A 17,922-nucleotide genomic window follows, 5' to 3' on the forward strand; every position below is an offset into this window, starting at 1 on the left:
AATGAAAGCTTTCAATTGTTTCTAGGAAATAGAGTTCTCTAATATATTTTAGTCTTACCTGTAGAGTTGACCAAGAGATTTTCCGGCAAAATTCTTCAATCCCTCCTTGCCAGGGGTCAAAATCCTTTGTTTTACCGACTCCATTCCTGCAGTGATGCTCGCTCGGTTCTGCTCTGCTCTGGATAGGGCACTGCTACGAGTAACGATGGTTCATATTGGTTTAATCCTTTAACTTTTCCCCATCATTAAATGGTATCAGTGCAGCTCCGAGTAAAGGGAGAGTGAGAGAAAGCGTGCGCGCGTGTTTGAGAGGGGAAGAGACGGCGTGCAGAGCCGGGGAGGGGGGGCGGGGGGGGGGGAAGAGGGCGAGGGAGCGCGCCTGTGTGCGGCAGAGAGAGGGAGGCTGAGCGCTGCAGGCAGCCCCCGACTTTCCCGGCAGCGCGGAGCTGCGAGGTACGGTCAGAAAGTCTTCTCGTCCCTGCAAGCTTCAGCGATGGCGGGCTCGGAGTGTGCCATGCCCGGCTGGGAGGGGACGGAGGAGCCCCCGCGGGAGCGTTGCAGAAGAATCGTGGTTTGGTGCCGGAGGTTTCCCCGGCTGTAGAACGGAGGGGGAGGGGTGCAATTCGCCCCGGTAGGCAGAGAGCAGCGCACCCGGAGCACCCCGAAGCTAAATCGGTCGGAGGGCGAGGAGCGCCGGTCCCCTCCGCGCTGCTGCCACCCGCCCACGAGCGCAGGTCGCGCCCCAGGGCGGCGGCGGCGAGCGGCACCTCAGCCCGCTGCGCCTCTTTCAGCACCGCGGACAGAGCCCGACCCGCAGCGAGCAGCGTTGCGGGGCCCGGGGCGTGCCCTGGGCAGGCACTCTGCGGAGCCTTGCTGCGCCACTGGGAGAGCCAGTCGTGGGGGGAAAAGGACAGGGCCTGCTTGCAGTCAGCCGCACCGCCAGGGAAACGGGGCATTGGCTGCAAGTAGTACCGCTCTTGCTGTAAATATTCTGAAGGTGCATTTATCTCTTGCTGCCTATGGACTTGCGCGGCTTATTTCATATCGTATTAGCAATCGTTTTCTTTTCGAGCGCTTAGTATCTTTCGTGCCCTTTGCATTCGTGTATTGTAACAGGCCCATGTAACATTCAGACCCCTTTGGCAGCATATATGGTACAGGAACGAGCTTGGCACCTTCTGATAACACAGTTACTTTCCTTTCCAGGATCTAACTGCAATTTTCTGACTTCTCTCATTTGGCAGTAAATTATACATACAAAACATTTTATTTCTCTTAAGAAAAAAGCTAATTTTAAAGCTCCTGTAGATTTGTCAATTACAAAAACAAACAGAAACTTGCGTTCTAAAGAATTTCTTCTAAAATTATTATTCTCCTTTACTTGCTTAGCCAGTAAAGTTTGGCTTCCTGGTGAAAATGTATGTTATAGCCACAGTATCCCTAAAGCAACTGCTCTTTGGATTTATATAAGCATTCGTTTCCGATGTTGCCCTCTGGTGTTGGGTTAGTGAAGTTTTACAGCAACAGAATGCGTTTATAAAAGAAAAGCTAATTATTTCAATGCTGTAATTCCTATTCAGCATTAGACTGTCATTAGACTGATCAGCAGACTTTCAGTATTTCTCTTAAAAGATGTAAAAGGTCCTTGAAGTAGTAAAATAGCAAATAAAGCTACACGTAATTAAAACATTGCTAATTGCATCACAACACAATACTGATTCCTGTGTTACAGCATGTATTGAACATGGTTTTCAGCATATGGTTCCATACAGAATCATCATTCCCGTTGCACTGCTGAAAGGATTTTTTCCTGTATATGCAAGCCTAGGCAATTATATAAGCAAATCTTCCCAGTGTGCCACTGCGAATGCTCAGAGGAAACATTTGTACGTAAAGGGGGTGACATAAATGTTTAGTAGAGAAGAAATTAGATTGATTTCCACAGAGAAAGCCTTCCTTTTTTTGTTTTTTTGTTGTTTTTTTTTTTCCTCCAGAATTTGAGACTGTGAAGTCTGCAGGGCAAGGGTGTTCTGTTTATTTACACGCTGCAAGCAAGAAGCTCTGGCCCTGATTTCATTTAGGAAGCTCAGAAGCGACAATGTTTTTATGGCTCAATGTAGGAATTTATATCAAAATCACAGCCTTTGTTAAGTAAACAGTATCTGATTTTGGAAAGAGAAATAATTTCTGATGCAACGTGAGCATGGATTTAAGGGCTAGATAAGACATTCCTGAGCGTCTTCCAAGAGGAGAATAAGTTCTCATTAATTGTGTAAAATATCCCACAGTAGTTTGCTATTATGGGCAATGAAAAACTATTGTGAATAGGCTGCTGATCTGAGCATTTAGAAATGTATATACATGTAATATGCTGATACTCTTGAGCTACATCCTGACCAAACTCAGCTCTTACTGTTTCAGATTGAGAATTGACAGGAATAGTAGAAAGCAAATGTCAGCAGTGTTATAAACGATGCACAGACTTGTCAGCTCTTAAAGCATTATGTATTAATGTTTTAATTTAAGCAGAGTAAGACATTTTTAAAGGAAACAGATAGGAAACTAATATATAACAGTAATGTTATCAGTATAGTTATCAGTACTTATTTCTATAATGAATACTTGTCCACATTCTCTTCTCACAAAAAGCTTAATTCCAGCTCAGCTGAAATAATCATGAGTTGGCATCAGTAGCAGGTGAAATGGAATGTGATGCAGAAGATTTTAGCATGGGCATCACCACTAAGTGTCCACTTATCGGTCAGAAGCAAAGAGAACCTGTCAGAAGCCATCCAGTGAAAAACACAGTTCTGAAAAATCTCTAAGAACATCGGAGGGAGATTTCTGTAAATAATCCATTTTTTACAGGTTTTTGACTGAGCTACTTTAATAAGTGAATTCACTCAGTTTTTCATATTTGCTTTACATCTTATTCTCAAATTTTCCCACAGCAAACCTCTGCATTGGGTCTAAATACAGCATCATCCATTTTGAGGACTACAAAATCAACACGGCAGCTTACATTTATCTTGCCTAAGATTTAGCACTGTTAAAGCAAACTACACCCTCAGGTAAAACATCATTGAAAGAGCCACAGAGTCACCAAGGTTAGGAAGGACCTTCAAGGTCATCCAGTCCAAACATTCACCAACCACCAATACTTCACCAGTAAACCTTCTTTACTAGGAGAGTGGTGAGGTCCTGGAACAAGCTGCCCAGGGAGGCTATGGATGCCCAGTCCCTGGAGGTGTTCAAGGCCATGTTGGATGGGGCCTTAGGCAACCTGAACTAGTAAATATGGAAGTATGGTGGCCCTGCCAGGTAGGGGGCTTGGAGCTTCATGATCCTTGAGGTCCCTTCCAACCCGGGTCATTCTGTGATTCTGTGAAACCATGTCCCCTAGTACAAGATCTAGAAGTTTCTTGAACACCTCTTTGAACAGTGACTCAACCACCTTCTTTCCTCCAGGCAGATGGAACACCGCCTGCCAAATTGGTGTCATTTGTAAACTCACCAAGTGTGAACTGCAGTTCATTTTTTGACCTTGCCTTTGCTGCTAGTACACTGACAAATGGATTTGCTCTTTCCTAGGTGTCATGCACTCAGAGGTTACAAATGCATATGCATTTCATGATCCATTTTTAAAAGAAATTCTAGCAGATCTAGTGGTTGGCAACTGGGTCCACAGAGGTTGCAAATGAATATTCATAAGGTCCCTTCCAACCTGTGCCAGTCTATAATTCTGTGTGTTTCTTTAAATCATACAATCTCACATATTACTTCTAATAATTTTTGTTTTCCTTGTGCACCAAAATGTGACAAAATACTGTTCTTAAAAACATGATACCTCCTTTGGGAAAAAGTTCTGAGTTTAAAATCTTAGTTATTCCATTAAATGTATACCAGTAATACCACTTTAGACTGAGGATAGCAGAAATATGCCTTTAAAATTATGATGCAACTCTTTTCTTCTATTTGTGGTAGTTGTTTATTGAACCTAATGGAAGTTGATGTCCCTTTCAAATAAATGTTGCTTTTTTTGGTGGGGGGAACATAAAACTGTAACATCCCAAAGTAAAGCTGAAATAATGACCTTGCTTGTCAGGCTACCAGGAAGGAGGTTTTCATTACAAAACTGCAAATATAAGTAATAATTTTTCTATGTGCTCCAAAGAATTAGGGCTTGATCTGAAACATACTAGAGCACGTATGTATGTGGACAGAAATTGCTCATTCATGAGGACTCTTCTCCTTCTTAGAAATAGAAACATGGAACTTTGGGCCAAGATCATAGGGGCAAATAGAAAACCTAATAACATACTTACATACAGAAGACCCACACTACTATTATGGGGCACTTGCTAGTTCCAGGCTGAATTGGAAGCACTTGTCCTGGAAATCTCCGCACTAATATAGGTGATACATACCCTGATGACTTGTTACACAGCCCAGTGATTGGAAACTTGCTGCTGCTGTCTGAAAAGATAAAAAATCATTTAACAAATCATTTACAAATCAAGCAAATGGAACCCCATAAAAATATCTGAAAACGTTCCTTTTTTGCTAATAAGGAATAAGGAGTTCCCGGTTTTATTTCTCAAGGCAGGATCAGGTTTTCAGATGATCCAGGGTGTATTTGTCTCCGGTGCTGCAAGTGCAGTTTTCACTGTTGCAGTGAGGTTGGTGCTTCCGCCCCCAAGTGGTGAGAACCACTAGCACATGGCAAGTGATATTTTCTGTTTTCTAATAGCACACCACGTTTCAAGTGAAAACAAAGCACCAGGCGGTTAGAAGTTAGCTTATATGACCACACCATGACAAGACATTTTCCAGTTGTTCTACATAGAGAATTTCCTCTTTAAAACCCAATTCTTTTGTAATATTAGCAACTCCAAACAAACAGAACAACCCTCTAAAAGAAATTCAGCCAATAGCAAATGTCTTTTAGACTGCCAAAGCAACTGCATTGGTACAATAAAAATCTTTATTTATGGTGCATATTTGTATCTATTCAACAGTATAGAATTCAACAGTACAGAAGTGTTTATCTTGAAAATAGATCTGGGTGCTTATCTTTTTGCCAGATAATATAGGAACATCTGCTCCTTTCCATTCCTATACTTCTCCATGAGTTAAATGCAGAGGACCCCTGAGGAAATCTAGCCATCTGTCACACTACACAGACAGAAATGCACCTACCTCCGAGGGTGAAACGGAGTAACAATTCTCTTAGAACACAGACAAGCCATGTAACACTTGGTGAGTGGGATGCAATTACCCACAATGAATCTTAGCCAAGGACTGAAGCATGTTATTTTTTATTAATATGATGGGAACCTTCTTTTACAACATCGATCTATCGCTTTATTGTCCCACGATATACACCATTGGTTGGTTTAACAACGCAAGGAGGCTTTTACACAGGAGTTTGCTTCTTAGGTAATCAGGTCTGCTTGGAAAGCCTTGATACAAAACATATCAGTTGAAGAATTTATGATAGTGAATTAGAATTAGAATTAGAAAACCAGAAACATCTTTTCTGAGGTTGCAGTAATCCTCTCCTTTCTGCTGACATGTCTCTTAAAATTACTTTAAAGAGTATAAAGAGAAGTACTGAGAGGAGTTGCTATCGATTCAGATCACAGGTTTGCGCAGCACTGCAGGTATTCATTTAATAGAACAGCTATGTAAAAAGAAAAGTAACTTCACATGCACCGTTTGTGCAGGAAACCATTGGTAGCTTAAGAAAAACAAACAAACAGAAGACAGCTCAGCGTATGTATTTGAAAAATAGCCGTGCTTACCTTAGCAGTGAACTGACACATGGGTTTGTGGGCAGACTCTTGGATCACTGTGTTGAGTCTGGGATTGATATTGCTGACTGAATTTGTCACTTCATTTTTCCATGCCTCCCTTTTTGTTATTTATTTTAATACAAAAGATAGAGGATGCTTCTCCTTTAGGTCAAATATTGGACTATTAACAGACATAATTAAATAACAGTACATAAAATGTTGCGTGGGAGGAACTCATGGAGTATCTGTTGCATTTAATGCAGCTTCTCTACAGAGAAATTCACGTGTAAAACTGTAATTCGTAATCTATACATACAAAGCATAATTCTTTGGTGATAGAAACAGCCAATACATTTCATCTTCACCACTATGCTCTGCCAGAATAGGTTCCAGCGATTTAAGGACACTTGTCTACTTCCTACTGCTATTACACAGCCTTTTTATGTATAAAGGTATTGAAATAGCTTTTATAGCCGAATCAAAAGTAAACAGGAAGGAAGCCTGCGTGTTCAGTCAATGTTTGAGGTTGGTAGAGTCTTGGGGGAAGATGTTGGTGATCCTTGTGCCTTCTCCTGTATGTTACTCCTGTTTAAGTTACAATTTCCAGCTAGCTGATGACTATCACGTGAATTCCAGATTGAATACCATCAAATTTCCTTACTTTCATTTCTGTGGGGTCAACCACAGAAAATTACCTGCAATCCAGATCCAAGATAGGAAAAAAAAAGATCTTATTAGGGTTCTGTACTGCTATAAAGGAATGGAAAGCACCACAATAATATCAGGGTGGCAAAATCCTTGGTAGCAACAAATAAGCCCAAGTACAGAAGCCACAGATGGAAAAATAAAAGGGAGAAAAAAAGCTGTTTACCTTTGGAATACCTCAGAGAGATAGGGATCTCCAACAAGAAAGGCCCTTGCTTCCAATGCCAACACTTAAATAAGGTCTGGGAAGGGGTGGATCCTGCCACCATTTACTTGTCTTCGGTAAAGCCAGATTACACACAGATTAGAAAGCTAGACTGAAAAAAACAAACAGCTCTGATTATTGTTGTTTTTGTTGATCTCAGAAGTCATTACTGTATGAAAACTATTGAATCATGGCCTGAACCACTGATGGAGCATATGGGGAAAAGTCCTGGCCAGCCCTGGAAGCACAGGTGAAAGCAATTCAGCTGTGTGACTAGAAGGTGTGGAGCCTGGCTGCACCTCTCTTAGACCTCTTTTAAGGGCTGACTGCTAGTGGGGATGGATTTCTTCCTGCAGATCCCTTCTTGGGGAAGTTTTCTCCTGTGAACCTTGAATCTCCTGGTGCAGATGGACAATCTTCTTCCATTCCTTTATAGTCCCCCGTTGTTGTGTCAGTCTTTCTGTCATTGCACCTTTGTTGTAACACCTTTCCTATAGTATTGTTCTGTCCAATTGCTACAATTGTGGGTGGTAGTTATCCTTAGAGCCTCTTTAACTTTTGAGAAACAGGTTCTTTGCTTTGTATAAACCATTAAGATCTCTCCTTTTTGATTCAATAAGTACGTAATAAGTTAAGTAATCAACATTTTCCTTGGGCGGTACGTTCATGGTTTTGGTGGCATAAAAGTTAATATTCCTCTTCTTACCACAAGATAGAAAGGAAAACCAGTATCTTCAGAGGTGACGTGTGTAGGGAAGGTCTTCCTACTGCTTTGCTGAGGGCATAAGTTTTTCCTTCTCCCTAGAAAGTCTTAGAACAATGCATTTTTCAAGACAACAGGAAAACCTCTGCTTTATTTTAGGGCACTGCTAACAAGATCCATGTTAATTACGTTGTGTTCTGTGGAGTGTGGGGAAGATTAAGGGTATCACATAGCCAGCTTGTTGCCAAGGCATCAGACATCTGTGAGCTCTAAATGTAACTAAAATATCAACTCCTCAATTAAGAGCCCTTTTCTGAATGTCAGAAGGAATATCTTCGAGCTTAAGCTCTGTGTGCATTTCATTTTATAATCTGGTGTTTTGGTGTAAATGCATCTTTTCTTATTTCTTCTCTTTTGTTATAAATATGTTGTCATATCTAGTAGATTAGCTACTTGATTCCACTAGAGTAAGCTGTGATTCCAAGTCTATTGCATGGTGCTGTAAGATGATATTAACTTTGACAGTTGTATTAAAGTAGCATTGCTCTGGCAGGAGCAGGCTTTGTGAACACAAACTGAAATGAGCATTGTGCTTCTGGACCCTTTTACAACTCATGCTCTGTAGCTGAGAAACTTTCTGGCTATTCGTGTGGCAAAGACTTTCTGGTTGCCTCCTTTTGAACCTTAAAGCCACTCTTCAATGGGGAGATTTTAAATGGCTTCTTTTCTCACACCAGGAGAAGTGATCAGTTTCACCATTAGTGCTATCTCAGCATGCTGCATTGTATGAGCCGTGAATGCTGCTCTGTTTGCTAAAGACAAATATAAGAGCATAGACAGATCTTAGTGCTCCTTATTCTGTTCTAATGCTACTTAAACTTCTCAATACATGAGAAAATAATAATTTAAAGGAGGAAAAAGACAACTGTCGATGTTTTCTGCTTGGGCTGCATTCCTCCCTAACTCAGCAGGAGGCATGTCCCTGCAGAGTAACAAGAAAGGAAGTTGGGATTTGGCTTTCTGGATGGAACTAACCTTAATGTGTGCACATCGCATTTTACCAGCAATCTATCTTTAGCTAACAAATCCTCATACACAGAATCACACCTTCTACAGCTTGTCAGGAGAAGTGATGCTAGGCCTTCAGTTCTCTCACTATTGTCATTCTGAAGGCCTGCTGAGAGGTATGTATTTCTTAGATAATAAGCCTGCTTTATTAATGAAAAATATACATTACATCACAGTCAGGCAAAAACCACAACTGAAATGTGTATAAATATGGAAGAATATAAGCACAGTTCTGTGCTGTTTGCCAGGTGTCCTAAAATCACACCCAAGGGGCTGCAGCTAGGTAATTAATTTCTGCAACACGTAACTTGTTAAATTTAGCTGTTTATTTTCTTGTTCTCTCTCACTCAATATTTTCCTCCAGTTCCAAACTGCAGGTCTTACTTTACATATAAAACTCCTGTAAAATCACCAGGGCTGTTTCCAGAACAAAAAGTAAGTTCTCTTACAGTCGTCTGAATCGTGCTCTGAGTTTTCTGCACAGATGACTTTTTTTTTCCCTTTATCGTGCTAAACTGGAGACTTGATCCAATACGTCTGTCTTTCTGAAGATGCAATTTAAAGGGGCTAGAAAGTCAGTAGCTGAGTCCTTCTCCCTCCCCATTCTTCCTCAGCATCTTCAACCTTGATGCCAAAAATCATGTTTAGCTTTAGATTTTAGACTAAGGTTGGTGTACTTATGGCTTCTCTGTTGCAGATTCAGCTTCCTAAACTAGAATTGAGTGTGTTGGCTGGGATAGTCGGTGATTTTTGTTTGTGTTGGAAGGTGGTGGTTTTCTTCTTTAGTCAATTACTTATTTAGGAGTTATGCATACATCCAGTAAAAATGGGTCTAAAACTTCCAGTTGATTCACATGCTTATATGTTGGTACATATTCCTTTCTTTCATGAAGTCTTATGCATTCCAAAGGGCTGAGCACATCATAATCATTGCAATGGCTGCCTTCTGTGGTCTTTGGATTGACGTGGTTCACGGTGTTTTGACTTCCTATTAGGAATAATAATACAACAATCCCAAGTTCTGGAATAACCACATTACCAACCCGAGTTTCTGGAAAGCAAATAGTCTCCAAAAATGCGTTGCATTGGTAACATCTTCACTTCCAAATTCTCTTCCACTGGGAGGCCCCGTGGCTCATGGAAACACCTTTCCCTGGAGGTATTTTTATATGTAATAATAAAGTCGAATCCAGCTCGTGTTACTGCATAGCTGGTGATGGATCAATCCGCCCTGCTCTCACAGGCTAATTTTCTTGGCAAGCTGTCAACTTCTTTTCCGTTTATGACAAGAATATTAATCATTCTCAGAATGGTGCGTGCTTCATCACCAGCGCACGTCGTAAATCACTGAGAGGTAATTTTGCATCTGGTTAACATTACACCTAAGGGCTTCATGCAGCACATGCCATCATGGTCTGTATGGACATCTTTCCTTCACTCATGTCTTGTATCACGTTTTCCAAAAGGCTTTGTGAATTGATTGCTTGTCTTTCAGAAGCTGCTCCGTGCACTACGGCACTTTTAATAGATCTCAAAATGATCCATGTTCATTCTTTTTTACTAAAAGAATGGATGTCTAATCATGCAGCCTGGAGGAAATGGGGAAACATGAACGGGGGGGGGGGGGGGGGGGAAGAGAGCAGGTTTCCCTTCATATAAGCCTGGATGGAGTACAGGAGTGGTCAGACAGTATAACAAAACTACTCAAGTTTCTCTACTGAAAGTCCCTCTCGAGGAATAGGATTTTAAATACAGTAGGAATTTCTCATGAGTTCCAGCCTTTTTGTAAGAAATATCTATAATGATGCACATTCTGTAACTGCTTTCCCACACCACTGACAGGTTGTCAGCCTGAAAACAGACCAGAACTAGAACTTTCCTGGGGTGGTAAAAGCTGTTTCTATTTCACATAGATATCCCCCTTTTTTCCCCCTAAATTCTCAGTGCCTCATCTTTGTCTCTAGTCCATTTCCCTGTAGTAGGGTGATGGATAAGTTACAGATCCAGTGGTTCTTGTGTATGCATAAATGTTTGTTATCAGTAGAAGCGTGATGGCCAGTGTATGGGACAGCTGAATCAACCTTTTCTCCAAGCTTTTTATCAGCCTCTTTTTCCCTCAAGGATTAGAGGGACACAAATAGAAAGAGATCATCTTCAAAACTAAAATAACTGCAAACAGTTGATCACATTGCCAGACATTTAGGTCCAACTCCAATACGCTTAATGCTTAAATATCACTTTTCTTGCTATTTGCTACTTTAAGATAAATTAGGCTCAGAAATTCATTGCTATTTGTGTATCAGGAAAGAGGTCTGAGGAAAATGAACACGTGCAGCTCAAGTTCTGTAACTGGTGACTCAGTCTGGCATAACAAGGTGGGAGAGTGAGGATGTCAAGAACCACAAAACTTCTCATCTTTGATGATAACAAAATATAATAAAATATATAAAATATATAAAAACTTGCGTTCTTAGTATTTTAAACCTTTCCCCAAAGCGTATTTAATTGCCTATTTAGAAATCTTTGTGTGATTTAAAGCTTCTATGTGCTGACAGTATTGAAACTGAAAGACCTCTGTTTCATGAAAGCCCTATTTTATTTTTCTTTTAATTTGGGTAACCAATCAGGAAAGAAAACCAAAGGAATGATTTCACTTGCCAAAAATGGGGGGTTCAAAATATGCACCTCAGGTCACTGGCATTTTTAATAGTACAGGTGAATACAAAAGCAATAAGAGAAATAAATGAACGTATCTTGGTGAAGAGGCCGGTTGTGAACCTTAAAAAATCCAGTTTTGAAAGCATAATATTTAACAAGGGTTTGGTTTTTCTGCTAGCTCTGCTCATTGGCTGCTTTACTTCATTCCAAATCACAGAATATTCGGGGCTGGTGATCAACAGTTCTATCACCCCAAGTCATTCTGATGATCCTCAGAGTTCCCCTGAATTTGTGCTCTTTAGAATACAAGCATTGATGTCAGTATATGGTGTTATCCCATCTCAGAAAACAGATGGGGTTTTGCTGCTGGCTCTATGGCAGGGAGGGTTTCATCTCTAACACTGTGGGAGGATGGAGTTATAGTGGATCGTAGAATCAAAGAATCACAAGGTTGGAAAGGACCTACAAGATCATCTAGTCCAACCATCCTTCCTTTACCATACCTACAGATGTATAAATGTCTTCAGCTTCTGACCTCCAAATTGTGCCGTTACATAAAGAGGAAGCCAGTCTGAGAGCAACCTGTTCTCAAAAATCCCCCCAGACAAGGAGCAGAAGAAAGGATTGATGCTGGCATTTAGGCTGCGTGCTGCCATCCTCAGAAAACATCCACCCACTCAAATGGGTTTTCTGGCAGTGGATCCACGCTCTCAAAAAGAAGCAAGTCATCCTGCACAAATGTTACAGGAAATAAAGGGAGGCAAAACTAATCAGAGTGGAGAATCCAAGCTTGGTGGGTTCATTCCTAAGAAAATGAGAGGAGGGCTCCACTTATCCTGCTGCAGTTACACCCAGGAAGAGGGAGAGGGCTGGAGAGCTGTGGATGGAAATCAAGCAGATGGAACAAACATTTGTGTTGTCTGGAGATGTCTGAACAACTGGCACACCTCTCAGCAGTTAGCCATTGCCCAGATGGAGAGGCAAGCTCTATGGACAGGAGTCCTGTGAGCAGTGTCCAAGAGGGCATCTGCAGCTCCATTAAATCTGACTCTGTTTCCTGTCCAAATGCAGAAACATAAAGCATGATGTGCCCACTTTACCTGACAGCAGTCTGCTCTCTGCACTGCAGCTAACATGAACATCCTGCAGTTGGTTGGATTACTATTGCCAGTTTTGAGAGGAGATTTTTGGTGTATTTTTTAGGTGCTTGATATTTTACTGACAAATCTGATCAAAAGCATGAAAACCAACAGAAAATTTCCAATCTACTGTTTATATAATTATATGATATATATATATATATCTTCCCTCTTTCTGCTTAAAAGCATTTCTCCTTGTCCTTCTATTATCTACACTTTCAAAGAGTTGGCTCCCCTCCTGTTTATAGGCTCCCTTTAGGTACTGGAAGGCTGCAATGATGTCACCCTGCAGCCTACTCTGCTTGAGAATGAGAAGCCCATGTGTATGGGAACTGTGGCCTGAACCACTAACTGAGCACGTGGGCAAAGGACCCAGTGAGCCCTGGGAGCACAGGTGAAGGCAATTCAGCTGAGTGTGAGCAGAAGGGGTGGAGCCTGGCTGCACCTCTCTTAGACCCCATTGAAAGGCTGACTGTCACTGAGGAAGGATTTCTTTCTGGATATTCCTCCCTTATGGAGATTTTCCCCTGTGAGCCTGGGTCCTTGGAGATGGGTGAGCATTCCTTTCTTGCTTGTCTTTCTGCCGTTCCACTCCTGTATTGCCTTTCCATTGCACTGATCTTTCTGACTGTAATAACATGTAAGGAAGGCTCTGCTAGCAAGTGAGTGGAAGTGTTACCTGGCGCCTGGGATGTGGTATTTAGTAGTGCTGCCACTTCTGAGGAAGTCAAGAAAGCTGTCATGGCACAGAAGCAATCCTTTATGAAAGGGGAAAGCTGTGAGTGCTTCCCGCTTGTAAGGCACTAGCATCTTATTTACAGCAGTAAGAAACTAAAGGCATAGTTCCTTGAATAGTTCCTATTTCAATCAACTCCATGATATTTTACAGCCTTTGGACTGTATGCAATCAGATCAGAGCCTGATACCAGGGAAAGAAGGATCATTCTAAAAAGAGTAGTTTCATATCTTTTTTTACCACCTATTACGAATGGTTCTGATTAAGTTACACAGTATCTTGGAAAGCCAGCTGAGTTTATATCTCTATTTTTATTCCTATTTAGGCTAGATAGATATGCAACATTTGACCACAGATTTCCTGGGGTTTCTATTCATTTCTGGCAGTGACTGTAGATCTACCAGGCAGTGTTGCTAAGTAATAGCTGCGGGCCTTCAGGCCACCAGACAAAAAGGCTCAGGCAGCCAGCACTTGAACACAAAAACGTGCTTCTGACTGCTTAACAGCGCTGTTTTGCTGGGGAGTTAAAGAGGGATTACAAGGAGTCAGACACGTACTAAATGTTTTAGATTGACTCATTTGTGACAGAAAGCACAGTCACTGGTTGTAAGGGAATGTGCATATGTGCCTTCCAAAAATTGACATGGAGGCTGAACTTCACATCCTACTCATCTCCCAGCACATTTCTCAGTACACATGCTTATGTAAAAAATACTTCCTGGGCTGCATCTGAAATGATGTAAGTGTGGAGAAGAGAGAAAGAATTATTTAAAACCAGAACAAGATTTAATGTAGCTTTCCCTCTCAAGGACTCTGCTGTGCTGCAAAGTGATGACCCTGGGCATATGGGCAAACAGACAAGAAACGGTAGCTGTGGCTCCGTGACATTACAAATTAATTGCCAAATAATTTCTTGATTATTTGAAGCATCAATACAGTAATGCCCACATATCATTTTCCTTTCCTTTTTCCCATCTGTTAGGGGAAGGAAGCATTTCACATCTAAGTAAGCCCTTTGGTTGGGTTGCATTAGATGTCTCTTTATCCGGACTCTGCCAAACCACAGGTTGGTCCACACATACATATCCTCATTCTATCACAGTTGATGTGCATTGCTTACAATATGTGTAGAATTTAGCGCACGATTCCCTTGCTAAGCAGCTTCTTAAGGAAATGTAAGGTAACAGAATTACCCACTGCGGTCATCATTTCAGATGGTGAACAGATGTAGCTTTTCTTACTGAGTTTCTCACTCTGATTACTGAAATGACTACTGTAGGAAATCTGTATGCAGCACCCAAATATCCCACACGCTGAGCTCCATAAATCTGTACATATATTTTTCTCTGTGATGAGGCTCTCTGGGCATTTAACCTGAAGAATTCTTGGTGTCTTCACAAACAAGTTGACAGCGTATTAAAAATAAACATTGCTTTATTTGCCGGGTTATTAAAGGTGTATATATATATATAAGTTAGCAAGATGCAACATTTAAAAAACTGTCCCAACATTAGTGTATCATATAGACCAGCAACATATATAGCAGACAGAAATGCCACTCTGATTACATGACAGTATGATTCAGGACAAGCAGTACACACACAACGGTACAGAAGTCCATGGATTTTCACTCTTTCCCATTTTCTCCAACTGATATTATTACATAAAATAATGAAAACCAATAACATCTTATAGAAAAAACAACAGCATAGTGTTTTATAGTAGCATTCATTTTGCAGTCATTTGCTCAGCTCATATCAATCTAATATATTAAATAGTAGATTTCAACTGGAAACATGATAATCCCTGATTGTATGACACTTGAAAAGTCAATGTTATTTTTTGCTCATTCTAATGAAGCAATCTGCTGTAGCTTTACCTGCTGTGGTTCCAATGTGGAGGTAACTTCCCTTTGGTCAAAGGACACTTTTAGATGCTTATTTTGAACATATCAAACCCCAGCCTCTTAACTATAAGTACATCCTCAAATTGGCCAATTTTGCTGGTTATACCACTTTTCAAGAGCACTTCATGAAGCACGTTCTTGGATCATCGTAATCCTTCTAAGTGTGCCAGTGATCTCTTGCTGAAACACCGCTGAATGACAAGCAAAGGCAAACTGTTACACAAACAGGCACCGGATTTCTTTGTGACATTAATGCAAGAATCATTCACAAAAGACAGCTATTTTGTTGACAACATTTCAAGTGCGGCAAATTAGGACACTTTATTTATTATAGGGCCTAAAGAAACTTCCATATGCAGGAGTCCAAAGCTGAATTTTCCACTTTTTTTTCCAGCTTCAGTCAGATGTGCATGTTTTGCGCTAAAGTATCACTTTGCATCTCATCGCTTCACTATTTGAAGCAATGGTTTGCTTTGCTAACAGGAGAAAAAAGAACCATGAAATCTAAATTAAGCAGCTTAATTAACAGTACAGATGTAAGAAGCGGCACAAAGTGCTTGCAGTATAAAAGTTCTGGTGTCACATACATAATTATGGTGACTGATATTTTTCTTTGGCTTACACATTAAGCAGCAGAGCTAGCTTATTCATACATACGCATTCCTGCAGTAAATCCATTATGTCAAACCTATCTGAATAGGTAAGAACACGGTCAGTTCATCGTGAACTGCCAATATGCTTGATCTGCTAAGCGAACTGACAGAATAAGCTGAATCACTTACAGAAATGGAGAGAAATGTACACCTGCTGCAACTCCTTGACTGACAGCCAAACCGTGTTTGCTCGAGGTAGGCACTTCCGTGTTAGAACTTTTGCTAGTAATTACAGTTCCACCCAAGCCACTGATCTTAGAACTCTGTTACAACTTTAAGGTTATTAGTCAAAAATTGGCTTCGTCTGTTGAAACAAAAGCTGGAAAGCATAGGTTGTGGATCTTGTAAACAGTACATTATTGGCTGATATGGCATTGAAATAGACTAATTTTTTTTGTATACTTGCAGGGAAGTATAACTTTCAAAGTGCAAATATGTTAAAATCTCTCATCTCTCCAGCCAGTGTACTTGCACATGAGAGAACAAAATAGCCTGGTGCCAGCTGATCCAAGCAGTCTGGGTATGGACAGTTGGGCATGAATGGTTTGCATAGCACTAACAAAGACAAGCGTGCTGAGGCAGGCATTGCGTGGCTAACACTACACTTACGTGTGCAGGTTCACAGTATCATGATGCCTGCAAGCACACTTTGGAAACGCTCATTTCCACATTGTTTTCACATCTTTTGCCAAATGCAGATAAACAAGGCACTAAGTGTGCAAGTGTCGATATGTTTTAAATATACACCAAAATCATTAAAAAAATGCATAACTGCTTAAAAATATAAAACAAGGGCACATCTGTAAACAGCTGGTAGCTACTTTACACAAGTAGTTACTTATCTACTTACACACTCTATAACCAGAAAGGCCCCGTGACAGAACAAAAGAAATACCTTCTTGAAGATTAAAAAGAAAACATGATAATAGAAAGGCTCCTATGTATAAGGACTGTAACAATGTAAACATGGAGTAGTTGGCATTCCTAAAATCATCTGAATGTGAATCCTACTCTCTATACAAGCACATGGTTTGATCAATTAACGTGGCAGTCCAACTCCTAACCTGCTGTGCTCTGAAGTCACACTCCACAGCACACAGTATGATTTTAAGGCCTCAATTGGCAAAGATGGGAAGAATCCAACCAAAGGAGCAACTTGGCCTAAAACTTACGTCAAGTGCATTCTTCCAATGGCAAGTTTTACAATGGAGAAATAAATTAGCTGTTATCTCTCCAAATCATATACATTCTTTAGGAAATTAATTCAATGATTCCACAGTATGTGCATTTAAAGAGCAAACTCTATGGCAGGTGTAACTTAATGAAAATAAATTACAGTGGGTATTCTTCCTTCATTAGTATGTATTAACTGAATTCTGTGCCTTAAAATAATTCCAAACGGAATTAAACTGGTATCAATCTTTAAAAACCTATTCCTTCTAAAAAGAGTACAGACGTTATAAGCTAAGAAGAAACATTTCAGAAGACACAGTAGATAGAAAAACGCCCCAAAACCTAACCCAGCTCTTCTATCAGCAGTGCTTTCTGCTTTCAGTGCTTCACATCGTAAGGTAATGCTCGGCATTTGCACAGCAGAAGTCCTCTGGGATATCTTCCTCATTCAGCTGGGATACAGGGTAAGGGCTCGGTGATAATGAGTGTATGATACCTTGTGAGTCCTTTTCGCTAACATTCCTTGTACTGGGGATCCAAATTATAGGATTGTAAGATTACATTAATTATTTGAAGTGATGCATACATAGAGAACGGTGCCAAAGTCATGTCTTTAAATAGTTTCCACTAAACCTAAAATGCTCAGTATGACTCTCAAAGAAAAGTCTAAAATCTTTGGACCGAAAGCAAAGGGTTGAAGCTGTCCTACAGCCTTCAAGATGATGCATACTGAGCAAATAAAGAAGCTAAAATGAGCCGAATCCCACATAGTTGTTTCTTCAGCTACATTGCTCTGGATAACTCCATCCTCCCTTCTGTGGCAATGAACTCCTTTTCTGTAGCTCGTTTATCACCATGGCATAGTCTCTCCTTCAGTTTTTCAAGTTCATACTCATGTAGGATTTTCTGTGTCAAGTACTTTTCACGTTTTATCTTGGCTTTAACATCTGCAGGTACATCAGGAATCATCCATGCTACAAAGAATTTGACGATGAATACAACGTGCTGCAAAGTAAATAGATAAATAAAAATAAGGAAGCCAGAGGAAATGATCTGAAGGTAGAAGTGTGACATAAAATAAACCACTTCTCCTTTTGTTCTTCAACAGAACACAGTAGGAAACACAGACTTAACGCTGCAGTGCGAGTTATCCAAGTTACTGACTTAGCTATTTTTTAACC

The 17,922-nt window shown here is 40.6% G+C and overlaps 2 protein-coding genes across 7 annotated transcripts in view; both read right to left on the minus strand.

Moving 5' to 3' along the window:
- The window catches only part of SLC17A6 (solute carrier family 17 member 6), a 28,818-nt gene extending 28,098 nt beyond the window's left edge, over nucleotides 1–720 (minus strand). The window contains exon 1 of the mRNA XM_072337024.1: nucleotides 59–720. Within this exon, the coding sequence (XP_072193125.1) occupies nucleotides 59–144 (86 nt within the window). The 5' untranslated portion in view covers nucleotides 145–720. The remainder of the gene's footprint in view (nucleotides 1–58) is intronic.
- Nucleotides 721–14,426: 13,706 nt separating this feature from the next.
- The window catches only part of ANO5 (anoctamin 5), a 48,377-nt gene continuing 44,881 nt past the window's right edge, over nucleotides 14,427–17,922 (minus strand). For all 6 annotated transcript variants that reach the window (XM_072337451.1, XM_072337453.1, XM_072337452.1 and 3 more), the window contains one exon: nucleotides 14,427–17,746. In XM_072337451.1, coding sequence (XP_072193552.1) covers nucleotides 17,525–17,746 — 222 coding nt within the window. In that variant the 3' untranslated portion in view covers nucleotides 14,427–17,524. The remainder of the gene's footprint in view (nucleotides 17,747–17,922) is intronic.

Source organism: Excalfactoria chinensis, chromosome 5 (genome assembly GCF_039878825.1).
Source record: "Excalfactoria chinensis isolate bCotChi1 chromosome 5, bCotChi1.hap2, whole genome shotgun sequence".
Taxonomy (NCBI): Eukaryota; Metazoa; Chordata; class Aves; order Galliformes; family Phasianidae; genus Excalfactoria; species Excalfactoria chinensis.